Here is a 17,025-nt window from a genome sequence, read left to right on the forward strand (position 1 = left end):
ACATTGGCCAGGCGTGGTGGCACACATCTGTGATCCCAGCTACTTGGGAGGCTGGGGCAGGAGGATTGCTTGAAGCCCAGGAGGTTGAGGCTGCAGTGAGCTGTGATCGAGCCACTGCACTCCAGCCTGGGTGACAGAGCAAAATCCAGCCTCAAAAAAAAAAAAAACCAAATAATAATATTTTACATAACCAACCACTTCTAAAGATTAAAAAAAACCCTACGATTAAAAACCTCAGGTCCCTCAGGCAATCATACCAGATATTGAAACAAAGCAATAACATAAGGACTGCAGTATTCATTTTATTTTTATATTATTTATTTATTCTTTGTTAGTTTCTTATCATCCGCTCAGGGTGGAAGCGGAGTTATGAGACACTCGGGAGGTGTCTTGAGATTATAATCCGCTGAGGGTGGAAGGGGAGGGAGCGGACACTCGGGAGGTGTCTTGAGGCTCAGGGAGTTATCCTTTATAGAACGTTGTTGAGTTGGAGGAGGTGGCTGGCGGCCCATCCTGGTTTTTAAAGTTTCAGCTGTGAGGTAGGGCCGGTAGGGCAATCCTGAAGAATGACGATACTCCGCTGCCGCCATTCTGACCTGTAGGGCCAAAGGAGGGAATGTTTTCACACATATTCATTTGATGGACAAAATTACCGCCACCAACACAGTCTGCACCTTCTGTTGCTGGTGATAGATTTTTGCACCTTTCCATCCTCCAGGTTTCAGAATAGCAGTATCAGTGTCATAATATCACCCTTCCACTGAGTACTGCCGACAGCTGGGGGGTAAAGAAAAGTCATTGGGACACACTGTTGTCTCCACATGCCACTGTGTCTGTCTGCAAATGTAGGCAGGCTGGGGTCCTGCCCCAGGGAAGACAGAGTCATAACGGAGTAATACAGAAGCATGTTTGAGACACAGGAGTGTCTATGTCTATCCTCATTCCTCCCTCACAGCCATCACCAGAGCATGTTTCTTGCACCAGGTCAACAGACAGTAAGAGACAGTAAGAGAGGCATGAAAAGCCCATTGTCCACACATGTTGCAGCTTCTTTTTGGAGAATGTTTTCCAGGCCTTTTATGTTCTGTCTCTGATTCTCAGAACTCTGCAAGGTCAGTGTGACCACCCTGCTCCAAATCCAAGAAAACAGAGGTTTCCAGAGGAAGGAGAAATTGTGCCCAGGGTCACACAGCTTGCAAGAGGCAGAGTGGAAGTTGATTCCAGCTCTGCCTGCAGGACCCTCTCATTTCCCCTCTGTTTCCCTTCTTGACAAAGAATCTTCTTCACTCTGGAGGTGCCACCCATGAGAACAAAGAGCTCTGGAGAGATGTGGATTCCTGAAGAGCTGCAGGGGAACTGGGAGAGGGTTTTCTGACAGAACAATCTTACCTCAAGAAGTCAGTTAGGCATGGCTGTAATATTTCTTTTCACTCCCAGGTAATACCAAATTGTAAGTGCACTAGGACATAAAGAATACTTTTGTCCATGCAAAAATGAAGTGGGAATTCTAAGCAAAGCAAGTTTTAAAACTGTGTTTCACTTCAAGTGTACAAGTCCCATCACGTGTAATCATAGGACTCGGCAGCTTTTGAAGGTACAGAGGCCACACAAGAACCAGCTTAGCTGAGCATCATTTAAGGCCTTCATTTGGAATTGTCCCTGTGGGTAATAAGTTGCATTCACTCTTCACTAATTTACAGTCAGGGCCCATTTGCTATTACAAATACGGAACTTCTGACACTTAGAATATTAGATCGGGGCCCCACTGGGTGGGGATGAAGGTGTTTTTGCACAACACGGTTACCAAGAGGGATGGGACTGTGATGCTTGTAGGCAGCCTTCCTCTCTGCCATCTCCCTCTGCAGGGCTTGAGCACAGAGCCGTAGGGAGAAAAATGTATCCAGGTCCGGACCTGGCAGACTATGTCCAAAAGCAAGGAAAACAAGCAAACTTACCCAGTTGCAAAGAGGCTTTCTTGCAGAAGGGGGGATCTGAAAAAGCCAACACATGAGAAATTGAATGTTGAGAGAGTCTAAGGGCCGTGGCATCATCTGCATCAGCACTGAACTATCCTGCAGCTGCGGGGAGGAAGCTCCTTACTTTGCATTTGTAGTAGTCCTCTGCCCGCCGCCGCAACGCTTGCGCACGTTCAAACAGTTCCCTATGGATTACAATCACTTTCATCAGATAAAGCACCACTTTCAGGATGATTTTAAATAATCTGCCACGTTTCTGTTATCCTCACAACTGTACCCTTACACAATCTATCTCTACCTAGAAAACTTATTTCAGATAGCTGTAAGAGTACAGTCTGAGCCGGTCACGGTGGCTGACACCTGTAATCCCAGCACTCTGGGAGGGCGAGGCGGATGGATCACGAGGTCAGGAGATTGAGACCATCCTGGCTAATACGGTGAAACCCCGTCTCTACTAAAAATACAAAACATTAGCTGGGCGTGGTGGCAGGCACCTGTAATCCCAGCTACTCGGGAGGCTGAGGCAGGGGAATCACTTGAACCTGGGAGGCGGAGGTTGCAGTGAGCCAAGATCACGTCATTGCACTCCAGCCTGGGTGACACAGCGAGACTCCATCTCAGAAAAACAAAAACAAAAACAAAAAAACTGTACAGTCTGATCCAAACTGTTGCTATATTGATTCCTCCTCTTGCTTACTGCCTGCTGACTTCTGAGATGATAGTTTCCTTCCCCATTCTCAGTAGATCCCTAATTCATCCTTCATTGAGCCTCTTTTATCGTAAAGCTGTATTCTCTTTGTATTAATAGCCTTACCGTGTTTCACAGGGCAGAAACAGCTGGGCTTATAAACAGGCATAGTCCTTTTGAAGGATGTGGTTGATCCTACAACAACACACTTTCCTAAGGATGACAACAACTCACCCCACCCCTAGAATGGCTGGTATGAACTGAGTTTCCACACAGTCTAGCTGGCAATGGGGTCAGGAGACGTTTTGCTGCTTCACATCTTTTGGTCACTGGTAAATATTAAGGTACTTTGTTTTCTGTTTTGTGAACTCTCTCTCTCTCTCTCACGATATGTCTTCTGACCATTTGTTTCTATTTCTGCATTTACTGGGTCTAAACATTGTACAAAGGTTAAAAACAACACTCCAATGGGCGTTTCCCAAGAGGGTGGGGTTCAGTTTCTGAACTCACTTGTAGGTTTGTATTTCTTTCATATCCAATTTCCCATTTTCCTCTGCCTCTGATAGCTGCCTCGCCTTTTCTGCATGCTCACGTCCTTTCATACTTAGTTTCCTCAGACTAGAAGGGAGAGAAATGCACACACATGATCCACCAGCCCGTGTGGGATTCCCTCTGCCCTTCTGGCATCTGAAGGCTGTGATTCAAAGATCCCCCCCTGCAACCTTCCCATAAATGAACCAACTGATTCTCACAACTGAAGGAAGAATGGACACCTCCCATTGAGGGACAAAAAAAAATCACACTCTGGCCTGCTGGCAAGTCACCTGTCATTTCCAGCTCATCTTCATAGTTCCATAGTTAGTCCTATTCTTTAGTAAATATAAAGACTATTAAAAGCTTCTATGAGGTGCACTATGTGTGTCTCTGGGGTCAGTCTTGTGCTTGACACAGCGAAAGCTCATTTTAGTTCAGTGTGAAAAACCAGACCTCACCAATTCATCACAACTAACTCCATCGGAAGCAGAGGATTGCTCCTCATCTGACTCCTCCTGTGTGAGACCCAGAGGCTGATGCCGGAACTGAGACCATCAGCCATAGAGAGATCCTTCCAGAATATGGTGTCATTAACCCCGCAGTTCACTACTGCACTTTGCCATGATTCAGGACTGGAACTCTTGTCATCGACTTTAAAGATCCTGAAAAGGCAATCTGAATGCTGGGCGCATCTATTGAATTAGAAATGATTGGAATGGCTCCTAAGTCAGGGTGTTATGTCCTGAAAATAGGTGACAACTGCAAACCATCCACCCTGGTGCTGACTGACTTTAACAAGGTTCAGTTCACAGAGATTGAGGGCAGAAAAAGGAAACGGCCTAAAAAGGGTAAGTTTGCTGTGTTGCCCTCACACCACTTGATTCATGGTCCTGATCCTAAGGATCTCACCTGATACTTGGTTTTATAGGAAGGATGTGTAAAATTCCCAGAACGCTAGGAAACAGGGACGAAAACACTTCAAAGAGAAAGTTAATCAACTTGTTTCTGACCACAGGGCATCCTTCAGCACATGCTGTCTGGAGTGGCCTCCAACAAGGAGTGTGTGGTGAGGTGCTGAGAATGCAATGGGAGCAGGGTCCTGTCCCCACGCTAAAGAAGCTCACAGTTTAATGCAAATGAGAAGCCAGTGAGGACATCACTACTCCTGCTGTGCACTTGGGAACTAGAAACACAAAACCTGACTCTGGAGGGAAGCTAAGGAAGCATTCGACTCTTGAGTTGACATAAGTGCATCTGAAGCTTCTGATCTCCGATGAGAACAATGGGGGACACCAAACAGAATATAAAACCCATGATTGAATACATCAAATTGCTAACATGGCAGTAAACAGACACGAGGTGAAGACGGAGAAGAAGGAAACCCAGGACGAAAGTCAGCCTCGCATTTGGAACCCATTTCCCTGAGTTTCATTGCTGAATTCCAGAAGGAACTACTGAGATGCAAAGAAGCAGAGCAGCTTTTGCACACATGCATGGCGTTAGATGGAAAACAAGTGGATTGAGGGTCTGCCAATGAAAGCGACCCATACTGAAGTCCACTGGCTCTGGTTGAGACCCAGAAGGGTCATGCAACAGAATAGAGGTGGACAGGAAATACCCTGGCCTTTGTAGGGACTGAGCCTGCACCGACGACCTCAATTGCAGCCTGTATGGAGGACCCCTGACCATCCCCCAGAAGTAGACTCCCATCTCTTCTGCAGCAAGATAACATGCTACTAGGCCTCAATTCATTGCTAAATATTTTGTAACAAGTATCTCACATTTAACAAAAAAAGATCAGTCATATGGCAGCAAAATACAATGTAATATGACCAAAACATGAAAGACTGTGAAAATGAATCTGGAGGTGACCCAAGCATTGAATTCAACAATCCAGGCTGGGTGCGGTGGCTCACACTGGGAGGCTGAGGTAGGCAGATCACCTGAGGTCAGGAGTTCAAGACTAGCCTGGCCAACATGGTGAACCCCTGTCTCTACTAAAAATACAAAAATTGGGCTGGGCACGGTGGCTCACACCTGTAATCCCAGCACATTGGGAGGCCGAGGTGTGCGGATCATGACGTCAGGAGTTCTAGACCAGCTTGGCCAATATGGTGAAACCCCGCCTCTACTAAAAATACAAAAATTATCCGGGCATGGTGGCATATGCCTGTAGTCCCAGCTACTCAAGAGGCTGAGGGATAAGAATCGTTTGAACCTGGGAGGCGGAGGTTGCAGTGAGCCAAGATCATGCCACTGCACTTTAGACTGGGTGAGAGAGTGAGACTCTGTCTCAAAAAAAAAAAAAAAAAAAAAATTGGTTGAATGTGGCGGCACACACCTGTAATCCAAGCTACTCGGGAAGCTGAGGCAGAGTTGCTTCAAACTGGGAGGCAGAGGTTGCAGTGAGCCAAGATTGCACCATAGCACTCCAGCCTGGGGGACAGCGAGACTCTATCTCAAAATTAAAAAAAAAAAAAAAAAGGCTGGGTGTGGTGGCTCACGCCTCTAATGCCAGCACTTTGGGAGGCTGAGGCGGGTGGATTACCTGAGGTCAGAAGTTCGAGACCAGCCTGGACAACATGGTGAAACCCCATCTCTAGGAAAAATACAAAAATTAGCTGGGCGTGGTGGTGGGCACCTGTAATCCCAGCTACTTGGGAGGCTGAGGCAGGAGAATTGCTTGAACCCAAAAGGCAGTGAGCTGACATTGTGCCATTGCACTACAGCCTGGGCAACAAGAGCAAAGCTCCATCTCACGAAAAAAAAAAAAGAGAGACAGAGAAAGGAAAACCAATGCCAGTACTAGCAACTCCTCTTCCCCCAAAAAAATTACAAACAAGAATGTAGGAAGGGAAAGGAATTATATATCTTAAACTAATGAAGCAGAAAGGACAAACTCAATTTTGAACCCACTGAATTTGCCACAAATATTGTAGAAAATATTCTCAAGGACTTTACAGTTGTCTACTTTGATTGGCACATGGTTCATACAACAGTATTTGTGTCAAGGCACATCTTACTGTTCTTTGGCGGTCTTCCTCTTTCCATTGATTTTGTCATGACGGTTGACTTTTGTTGTCACCTTCGTCTTATGGATTTTAGCTTGAACTTTGGTTTTCACCTGTCTCCATAAAGTAAAGATGGCTTCCAGGACAATTTTAATTCCTAGAAAGGAGAAAACTCTTTTCCTTGTGTGCATACAAATGGACCTCAGCCCTTGGTCAGAGTGAGGAGAGGAGAAGGTGAGAAACCTGAGGGCAAGAAGCTGTTCTTTCCCTTTCCAGGGCAAACTCATTTCCACACTATGGGGACTCCAACAGAGCCATACCTTCCTGTCTACGGTGGTTGGACCTCCTGGCTCTCTGCTGTACATCCGTAGATCCATCATGTCCATTTTGAGACGGCAAGATAGTCTTCAGGAAAGACACCTAGGAAATAATAATATAAGAATGACGGCTGGGCACGGTGGCTCATGCGTATAATCCCAGTACTTTGGGAGGCCGAGGCAGGTGGATCACGGGGTCAGGAGTTCAAGACCAGCCTGGCCGAGATGGTGAAACCCAGTCGCTACTAAAAATAAAAAAATTAGCCGGGCATGGCAGCGGGCGCCTGTAATCCGAGCTACTCGGGAGGCTGAGGCAGAGAACCGTTTGCAGCTGGGAGGCGGAGGTTGCAGTGAGCCGAGATCACACCACTGCACTCCAGCCTGAGCGACAGAATGAGACTCTGTCACACACACACACACAAGAATCACATGAGGCTGGCACAGGGGCTCACTCCTGTAATCCCAGCACTTTGGGAGGCCGAGGCAGGCGGATCACCTGAGGTCGGGAGTTTGAGACCAGCCTCACCAACATGGAGAAATGCTGTCTCAGCTAAAAATACAAAATTAGCCAGGCATGGTGGTGCATGCCTGTAATCCCAGCTAGTCGGGAGGCTGAGGCAGGAGAATCACTTGAACCCAGCAGGAAAAGGTTGTGGTGAGCTGAGATTGTGCCATTGCACTCTAACCTGGATAACAAAATTCAAACTCAGTCTCAAAAAAAAAAAAATATATGACAGGTGCGATAGCTCACGCCTGTAATCCCAGCACTTTGGGAGGCCGAGGCGGGTGAATAACAAGGTCAAGAGATGGAGACCATCCTGGGCAACATGGTGAAACCCTGTCTCTACTAAAAATACAAAAATTAGCTGAGCATGGCGATGCACGCCTGTAGTCCCAGCTACTCGGGAGCCTGAGGCAAGAGAACTGCTTGAACTCAGGAGGCAGAGGTTGCAGTGAGCCAAGATCCCACCACTGCACTCCAGCCTGGTGACAGAGTGAGACTCCGTCTCAAAAAAAAAAGAAAAAAAATGACATGAATATACTTCACACAACTGAACTGCACACTTCAACACGGTTAGATAGAAATTATCATCTTGTAAGTATTTTACCACAGGTTAACATGTTTCACAACCTGAAAAGGAAGTAATTACCTTCAGCTCTCTGAGTTCTAGAATTTGTAACATTTCACCCCCTGCTCCTTCCTGATCCGCACTGGAGCATCTTTCTTCTGTCCCTGCTCTACTCAGAGTTCACTTTCCCTTCCCTCACATCAGCTTCGTTGAGGCCGGTTTGAACTTAACGCAAAACATTCTCACTAATGACTGAATTCCCACCAAGATTTCCATATTATCACAGTATGCTTTTAATCTTCGAAGACATTAAATATTTGTTCTCATCATAGCTAAAATGCAATGCAAATCCCATCTCAGATGTGGGTCAGATACCTATGAATCTCCTGAGGTAGTCATTGAAATGACTTTTTTCTTGAGACGGAGTGTCACTCAACCATGCTGAAGTGCAGTGGCGCTACGGTGGTTCACGGCAACCTCCACCTCCCAGACTCAAGCGATTCTTGTGCCTCGGCCTCCCAAGTAGCTGGGATTACAGGTGCCTGCTACCATGCCTGGCTAATTTTTGTCTTTTTAGTAGAGGTGGGATTTCACTATGTTGGCCCATCTGGTCTTGAACTCCTGACCTCAAGTGATCCACCTGCCTCAGCCTCCCAAAGTGCTGGGATTACAGGCATGAGCCACCACACCTGGCCTGAAATAATATCTTTCAAATTCTTTGTAGAATTTGTTTTTTCCTGATTTCTGCACATAGGATCAAAAATAAATCATGTACTAGGATTTCGAGAGAAGCAATGGGTAATCTAAAAAGATGAGAAGAGCAACCACGTCTATCCCACAGCTACTGCTACATTTCATAGGAAAGGTAGCTGGCCCAGTTTGGAGCTAGGAGAAATGTCAAACACACGAAGAAATGAGAGGCAAAGAAATGCCATCACGCATGAATGCTTCATGGCACCCATGATGTCCCTGCTTAGGAGGTAATGGTATAGATGACTAGATGACAAGGACAAAGATGAGAGGTGCAAAGTTGTCCAAGTCCAACAGCTCAACTGAACTTTCCTAAATGGAATTGTTAAAAAGTGGTAAATTTAAAAACTTCCCCTGGCTCACGTGGTGGCTCACGCTTGTAATCCCAGCACTTTGGGAGGCTGAGGCGGGTGGATCATTTGAGGTCGGGTTTTGAGACTAGCCTGGCCAACATGGTAAAACCCCGACTCTACTAAAAATACAAAAATTAGCTGGGCATGGTGGTGGGCACCTGTAATCCCAGCTACTTGAGAGGCTGAGGCAGGGGAATCACTTGAAGCCAGGAGGTGGAGGTTGCAGTGAGCCGAGCTCACACCATTATACTCCAGCCTGGGCAACAGAGGGAGACACGTCTTGGGAGTGAGAAAAGAGAAAAAAAAAAAAAAAGCTTCCTCCAATTTATACCGAAAATTCTCTGTTCAGGACTAAGTGGCACAGAGAATGTTACATGTGCCTAGATATCTTCATAACTCATATATTTTCTGTTTTCTACATATCTTGAAAGGCAGTGCCAAATGACGTGTAATTACCTAGGCGGTAAAACTGAAACATACTTCCTCTTCCCTTGAATATAAAAAAGCATTGTGGTATTAGTACTTTTATCTTGGATCATTGTTCAGAAGGAGGTTCAGCCCCCAGACGACCACATTTTTACTGTCATGAATGGCAAGACAAAATGTAGAGCTCAACTTCCCCAAAGGAAAAAAGGCTCAAAAGACAAATTATGGCACAACTTAGCAGCCAAATTCTTACCAAGTACAGACTTTTGACATACTGATCTCTCTCCAGTTGCAAGTGGGAACATGCACTTTGAATGATGTCATTCAAAATTACCCTGCCCAGACACACTTTTCATTGATTCTCTTGGAGGGCAGTTCTAAGAGATTCTCTGGGGCTTTCTCTGCATCATGAGACGCAGTGCAGTTCTGCCCTTCACCTTCCGGCAGTTTGTCACCTCGTCCCTATGACCTCAGAGGAACTTTGCCTCAGGCCAACTGTTTGTTCCTTGGGCTCTTTCATTTCCCCTAAAAATCATTTGCTGCCCCTCTAAATGGCCTACATCTCCATCTATCTCCCTCTCCCCTCAGAAGAGGGTGCTCTTTAAGCATCAACCATCCAGCCCTTCTAGCAGTCTCATTTTTCAGCTGGTTCCCATGTTTTTGCCTGTTCTATGATTTTCTTTTCCTGTTAAGCTGTCTGTTGTCAGCTCATTTCTGCAGTGAATCTTCAGAGAGGAGATTGGAAGCTTTCCTTCCACCCATACGATAGAACTATAAAGCAGAAGAGTTTAGAAAGACTTTCCTATTTAAGTGATGAAACCTCATACTCCATTTGTGACAAATAGCACAAAGGTTAAAAAAACTTATTTTTGACCAAAAGCTCTGTTGACATTCTATTAAACACCGACCTATTTAATTTTCATAATGTAAATGGCAGATATTTTCATATTTCTTATGCTAATAAATCATTTCCCTGATTTTTGGGGTAAAACCACATATTCATAATGAAGTCCAGAAACGTGAATTGTTTCATATAACTTATTCTTATTTGTGATTACAAGTATACCTCTACAGAAAGTTAGGATACTCACAGAAAGGTAACTTGTGCGGAGGGAGATGGCAAATTTATAACTTCTCAGAAACACAGTAATGATAAGTAACCAAAGACTTCCACCAAAGTCAGTCCCACGATGACGAAGGTCAGCCAGAGTATTGATAACCTGGAATAATAATAGTTGAAATAATGAAAAGGTCAATGACACTGACAATATTTCACTCAGAAAGAATCATCCTTAGAAACCGTCAACCTCCTCCAAAAGGTAACCACATCCCTCAGATATCACCGTGGGATTCCACTGCTACAAAAAAGAACAGAAGTTAGAGAAGTCTCATGTTTTTCAGATGGCTCGTAGTGTTTTTAGGCATTGCAAATGTGGGGTGTTGTCTTTCTTGGTATAAAGCAGGGATATCCAATCTTTTGACTTCCCTGCCTATATTAAAAGAAGCAAAGTTGTCTTGAGCCACACATAACATACACTGACACTAACAACAGTTGATGATCTTAAAAAAACCTCTTTTTTTTTTTTTTTGAGACAGAGTTCCGCTCCACTCAGTCGCCCAGGCTGGAGTGCAGTGGTGCAATCTCAGCTCACTGCAACCTCCAGCTCCTGGCCTCAAGCCATTCTCCTCCCTCAGCCTCTCGAGCAGCTGAGATTACAGGTCTCTGCCACCACGCCCGACTAATTTTTGTATTTTTAGTAGAGATGAGGTTTCACCATGTTGGCCAGTCTGGCCTTGAACTCCCAACAGGCGATCTGCCTGCCTCGGCCTCCCAAAGTGCTGGGATTACAGGTGTGAGCCACCGTGCCCGGCCATTGTTTCTGTTTTTGTTTTTGTTTGTTGTTTCTTTTTGAGATGGGGTCTCACTCTGTCACCCAGGCTGGAGTGCAGTGGTGTGCTCTCGGCTCACTGCAACCTCTGCCTCTCAGGTTCAAGTGATTCTCCTGCCTCAGCCTCCTGAGTAGCTGGGAGTACAGGTGCCTGACAGTGCACTCAGCAAATTTTTTTATTTTTTGTGGAGATGGGGTTTTGCCATGTTGGCCAGGGTGGTCTCGAACTCCTGACCTCAGGTAATCTGCCCGCCTCAGCCTCCCAAAGTGCTGGGATTACAGGCATGAGCCACTGTACCTGGCCAAAATCTCCTAATGTTTTAAGAAAGTTTACAAATTTGTGTTGAACTGCATTCAAAACTGTCCTGGGCCACATGCAGCCCGTCACTCATGGCTAAGACAAGCTAAGTATAAAGTAATTATCTTATCTTTTCTTTTCTTTTTGTTTTGAGACAAAGTCTTGCTCTGTCACCCAGGCTAGATTGCAGTGGCATGATCTCAGCTCACTGCAACCTCCGCCTCCCGGGTTCAAGCGATTCTCCTGCCTCAGCTACTGAGTAACTGGGATTACAGGCGCCTGCCACCACGCTCGGCTAAGTTTTGTATTTTTAGTAGAAACAGGGTTTCACCATCTTGGCCAGGCTGGTCTCCAACTCCTGACCTCATGATCCACCTGCCTCGGCCTCCCAAAGTGCTGGGAATACAAGTGTGAGCCACTGCACCTGGCCAGTAGTTATCTTTTCTTTAGTTATTTACTTGTTTTTTAAATTGATGTATAACATTGGATGCATTTATTATATATCACATGGTAAAAGAATCCCTCTAAATAATACTTGTCTCTTGGATTATATGAATCTTTGTCATTTAAAGCTCAGCATAAGTAAAAAAAAAAAAAAAAAAAATACAATGAAGAGATTACTTCATTCACAAATAAGTATCGAATTTTAGTGCTTAAAAATTAACAAGGTGGGCCGGGCGTGGTGGCTCACGCCTGCAATCCCAGCACTTTGGGAAGCCGAGGTGGGTGGACCGCGAGATCAGGAGATTGAGACCATCCTAGCTAACACGGTGAAACCAATCTCTACTAAAAATACAAAAAATTAGCAGGGCATGGTGGCACCCGCCTATAGTTCCAGCTACTTGGGAGGCTGAGGCAGAAGAATCACTTGAACCCGGGAGGCAGAGGTTGCAGTGAGCCGAGATCGCACCACTGCACTTCAGCCTGGGTGACAGAGCGAGACTCTGTCTCAAAAAAAAAAAAAAAAATTACCAAGGTGGAGATGATGAAAATGGCATGAATAGTGTGGGATTTCTCTAAGATTGCTGACATTAATTCCATTAGACTCTTATGTGAGTGAAGACGATAACATTTCTACATCGGTTCCTCAGGATTTAACTATATATTCTTGAAAACATCTCAATTTTAAATGTTTCTTTCAAGATGGTGAATTAAACAGAGATAGCCCTTCAACAGGTTGAACTCAGCATATGCTGAGTCTGAAATGGAAATGATGGAGTTAGAGAACCATACAACAATGGTCATGATTTCAGAAACATGGTGTTGAGCAGAATAAAGCAGACACAAAAGAGTACCTATGGAATGGCATGCATCTGTATACACGAAATTCCAGAATAAGCAAGCTACCCTAGGATAAGAAAGAGACTGGCTGGGAAGAGTGAGAGTTCACTTTCTGGGGTGACATAATAGTGTAGATCTTGGCTGGGCACGGTGGTTCATGCCTGTAATCCCAATGCTTTGGGAGGCCGAGGCGGGCGGATCACCTGAGGTCGGGAGTTCAAAACCAGGCTGACCAACATGGAGAAACCCTATCTCTACTAAAAATACAAAATTAGCTGGGAGTGGTGGCACATGTCTGTAATCCCAGCCACTCGGGAGGCTGAGGCAGGAGAATCGCTCGAATCTGGGAAGCAGAGGTTGCGGTGAGCTGATACTGCCCCATTGCACTCCAGCCTCGGCAACAAGGGAGAAACTGTCTCAAAAAAATAAATAAATAAATAAAATAATGTAGATCTTGAAAGGGGGTTGGTTTATGCTGCTGTATGTACTTTCCAAAGTTAGTAAACTTACACTTAAGGTTATATAGTTTGGCCAGGCGCGGTGGCTCACGCCTGTAATCCCAGCACTGGGAGGCCGAGGCAGGCGGATCACGAGGTGAAGAGATGGAGACTATCCTGGCGAACATGGTGAAACCCCGTCTCTACTAAAAATACAGAAATTAGCCAGGCGTTGTAATCAGAGCTACTCAGGAGGCTGAGGCAGGACAATTGCTTGAACCCCGGAAGCGGAGGTTGCAGTGAGCCGAGATCTTGCCACTGCACTCCAGCTCTGTCTAAAAAAAAAAAAAAAGTCATCAAACCAGATGACACAAATCAAATGACAATTCACTTTGTTTTGGTCCGTTTTGTTTGTTAGAGACAAGAGTGCAGCGGGGCCATCTCGGCTCACTGCAACGGCCAGCTCCTGGGCCCAAGCGATCCTCCCACCTCAGCCTCTCCAGTAACTGGGATAACAGGTACGCACCACCAGGCCCGACTAATCTTTTTTGGAATTTTTTGTAGAGATGGGGTTTTGCTATGATGCCCTGGCTAGTCTTCAACTCCTGGACTCAAGTGATCTGCCCACCTCGGCCCCCTAAAGTGCTGGGATTACAGGCCTGAGCTGTGTCATTTCATGCCGCGTGACACAGCCCAGTAAAAAGGAAGGAACCCCGCGGGTCCAGCGTCTACTCACACAGGTGGACTGATGGCTGATAAATCCCAGCAGGAGCCAAAAGAGGAGCCGAAAGAGCAGCCACAGCACCCGTCCACTCACACAGGTGGACTGATGGCTGATAAATGCCAGCAGGAGCCAAAAGAGGAGCCAAAAGAGCAGCCACCGCACCCGCATGTCCTGGTCCTTTCAGGCGCCCTGAGGCGGCCAGGACAGAGGTGGAGGTGGCTTAGGGCAGGGGGGAGGGAAGGGGACGGGGACCGGGGGCGGATCTGAGTTGGGGAGGGGGAGGGGAGGGGGAGGGGAAGGGGAAGGGGAGGGGAAGGGGGGAAGTAAGGGAAGGGAAAGGAGGAGAAGGGAGCTGTTGGGCACCTGGAGGAGGTGGAGGAGGAGGAGGAGAAGAAGAAAGGGTCTGGGAAAGGATCCGGTTCAAATTAAGTACTCAAGCGCTGGTGGAAGGCTTAGCTACAGGTCACGGAGAAGATCAGGGAAGCAACAGGACACGCGGGGCAAGGGAGCGTGAGGCTTAGGAGCAATTAGAGGGAGACTAAGGTTCTGCTTTCCACCAAACCTTCTTCGGTCTGGGCCCTCCCTTAGCAACCCTGGGGCTTCATACTCCCTCTCCACCAATCCCTGATGACCCCGGTGGTGCCTCACAATGGACATTCCAAGTAGCGCCCGCATCATTCCAATGACCCCTCCCCCATCTCAGTCCCCCACGCTCCTCCCAAGGCCAGGTCCTCTCTGGAACCTTCACAAACCTGATTTCTGGTCCTCCCCAACCAGCTCCCTGTCCCTGCTTCTGGGCGCTCCTTCCTTCCTGAGCTCCCAGGGTTCCTCAAGGTCACTTTTGGCGACAAAACATAAAAAACAAATGATGGCAGGATGGCAGGAAGAACCTCATACCCAAGCAGAGTGCCAGGGTTTACAGCCTCCGCTCAGCCATTCATATCTTAAGCAACAAAACATCAGCAGGATGCGGAAGGTCCCGATAGTAAACCATCTCCATCACATCCATGTAGCCATCCGCCCATCAACCTGTATCTCAGGAACAAATGTACATACATTCATTTTAAGCAGGCATGGTACATTTACAAAAATTAACCTGACTTATTTTGTTCCAGCAAATCTCAATATGTTTGAGAGCAATCCAATCACACAGCATGTTTCTCATCATATAACTGTGCTAGAAGTCAATGATTAAAAGCTAATTCAAAATTATTCTTTGCTTGGAAATTCAAAGTGCCCTTATAAGACATAAACATAAGAAAGAATCCAAAATGAAACAAGATTGCCTTTCAACTCAATGATAAGATCATAACATGGCAATAAAATGTCTCCCTCTGGCCTGGGAATTCCTCTTTGTGGCACAAGGTTGTGTGATCTCAAATCACCCCTAACCCACCTAGACATTTTAACATCCGAAACCCAGTGATGATGTCCTTATCTATATCATCTTACTGCCTGTGTGTGTGGACTTTAAATTCTGAACCCAAACGAGGGGGAGAAAACCAAGTTGACTTTCATGATTGATCTCTCAGGGATGTCCAAGGAATCTGTGCATTTCAAGAAACAAAGTTCATCAGCTTCTCTCCTAAGGTATTTGCCCACAATACCCAGAGGGCTTGGCAGCATCATGTGTGATGGGTGGGGAGCTCCAAGCAGGTGGGCAGGACCCAGGGGCCTGGTGACCAGGACAGACCCCCACTGTCCATCACCTTTCGTGGCCCTGTCCTCGGCTAAACTTCCCACAGGCCTTCTGCCCGATCACACAGAGTGTGCCCAAACTCACTCAGGCCTCTGGCAGCTGAAAACCACTGCTTTAAATCCCTTTACCATTTACTATGACATAAGGTTATTGTTAACAGGAAATATTCGATTGATGCTACAAATGGAAAGCCAATGCCTTTACCATAAATAGAAAAACAACCCTAAGAAACAAGCAAAACAAAAACAAAACAGGGGCTGGGTGTGGTGGCTCACGCCTGTAATCCCAGCACTTTGGGAGGCCGAGGTGGGCGGATCACAAGGTCAGGAGTTCCAGACCAGCCTGGCCAATATGGTGAAACCCTGTCTCTAATAAAATACAAAAATTAGCCGGGTGTGGTGGTAGGCGCCTGTAGTCCCACCTACTTGGGAGGCTGAGGCAGGAGAATAGTTTGAACCCGGGAGGCAGAGTCTGCCGTGAGCCGAGATTGCACCACTGCACTCCAGCCTAGGCGACAGAGCGAGACTCTGTCTCAAAAACAGCAACAACTACAAACAAACAAAAAACAGGGTTAACAAAACAATGGAATTCAATTCTATTTATATGCTGCAGCCATGTTCCAGCCCTAGATTTCGCTGGGCATGGTGGCTCACGCCTGTAATCCCAGCACTTTGGGAGGCTGAGGCAGGCGGATCACGAGGTTAGGAGTTCGAGACCAGCCTGACCAACATGGTGAAACCCCGTCTCTACTAAAAATACAAGAATTAGCCAGGCATGGTGGCACACGCCTGTAATCCCAGCTACTCAGGAGGCTGAGGGGGACAATCCCTTGAACCCGGGAGGCGGAGGTTGCAGTGAGCCGAGATCGTACCATTGCACTCCAGCCTGGGTGACAGAATGGAATGAGACTCTGTCTCAAAAAAAAAAAAAAAAAAAAAAAGCAGCCCTAGATTTCGCTTGTGTTGGTTGTAAAAGGAGAGACCCAGTAAGTGGGGGTTGTGCCGCAGATTGCTACCCACAATGGACGGGTCACTGAGCAGATCCGGCCAACTGGGTTCCCTCGCTGGAGGGCCAGCACACCAGACTGCAGGTGGCGCGGGTCAGCAAGGTACCAGGGGATGTGTCACACACACACCCCACCCCCGTCCAGTCACGCTCGGACACCCTGGGCTTCCGAGCAAACCTGCTCCCAGGTGGTGTGACCACATGAAGCCACAGACACCCAGCAAGGACACGCAGCCCTCACACCCCCGGCACCCCAGACACAGTGACCTGCACCAGGGCTCGAGGTTTCTCTAGGGAACCCACCTCTTAGAATCATCCAGAAACAAGTCACTCTTCATCTGTCCAGCAAAGGCCTGCTAAGAGGTGCAGTGTCTTGAGTCCAAGCTGCGCCGAGGCGGCAGGACTCCCAGCCCAGCCCAGGACCCCCAGTAGAGACCTCACCTCAGCGTGGAGGCCTTAGAACGTGAGGAAGGAGCTGTCCAGCATGGACGAGTCCAGGCAGCTTTCAATGTCCAGCACCTGCTGCCCGGCAGGTGTGGGGCTCGGGCTCCCAGCCACCTGCAGGAC

At 46.9% G+C, this 17,025-nt stretch overlaps 1 protein-coding gene across 1 annotated transcript; it reads right to left on the bottom strand.

Moving 5' to 3' along the window:
• Window positions 1-296: 296 nt before the first annotated feature.
• On the bottom strand, window positions 297-17,016 carry LOC112207763 (nuclear pore complex-interacting protein family member A9-like). The gene is made up of 10 exons (XM_063797682.1): window positions 16,900-17,016; window positions 16,762-16,811; window positions 14,507-14,592; window positions 10,217-10,345; window positions 6,530-6,629; window positions 6,222-6,366; window positions 3,175-3,282; window positions 2,101-2,161; window positions 1,956-1,991; window positions 297-596 (listed from the first exon to the last, which is right to left on the bottom strand). Exons 2-10 carry the CDS (start codon window positions 16,772-16,774, stop codon window positions 351-353), a joined length of 924 nt encoding a protein of 307 aa, XP_063653752.1. The 5' UTR covers window positions 16,775-16,811; window positions 16,900-17,016; the 3' UTR covers window positions 297-350.
• Between the last annotated feature and the right edge of the window lie 9 nt (window positions 17,017-17,025).

Source organism: Pan troglodytes, chromosome 18, assembly GCF_028858775.2.
Source record: "Pan troglodytes isolate AG18354 chromosome 18, NHGRI_mPanTro3-v2.0_pri, whole genome shotgun sequence".
In the NCBI taxonomy this organism is placed as follows: domain Eukaryota; kingdom Metazoa; phylum Chordata; class Mammalia; order Primates; family Hominidae; genus Pan; species Pan troglodytes.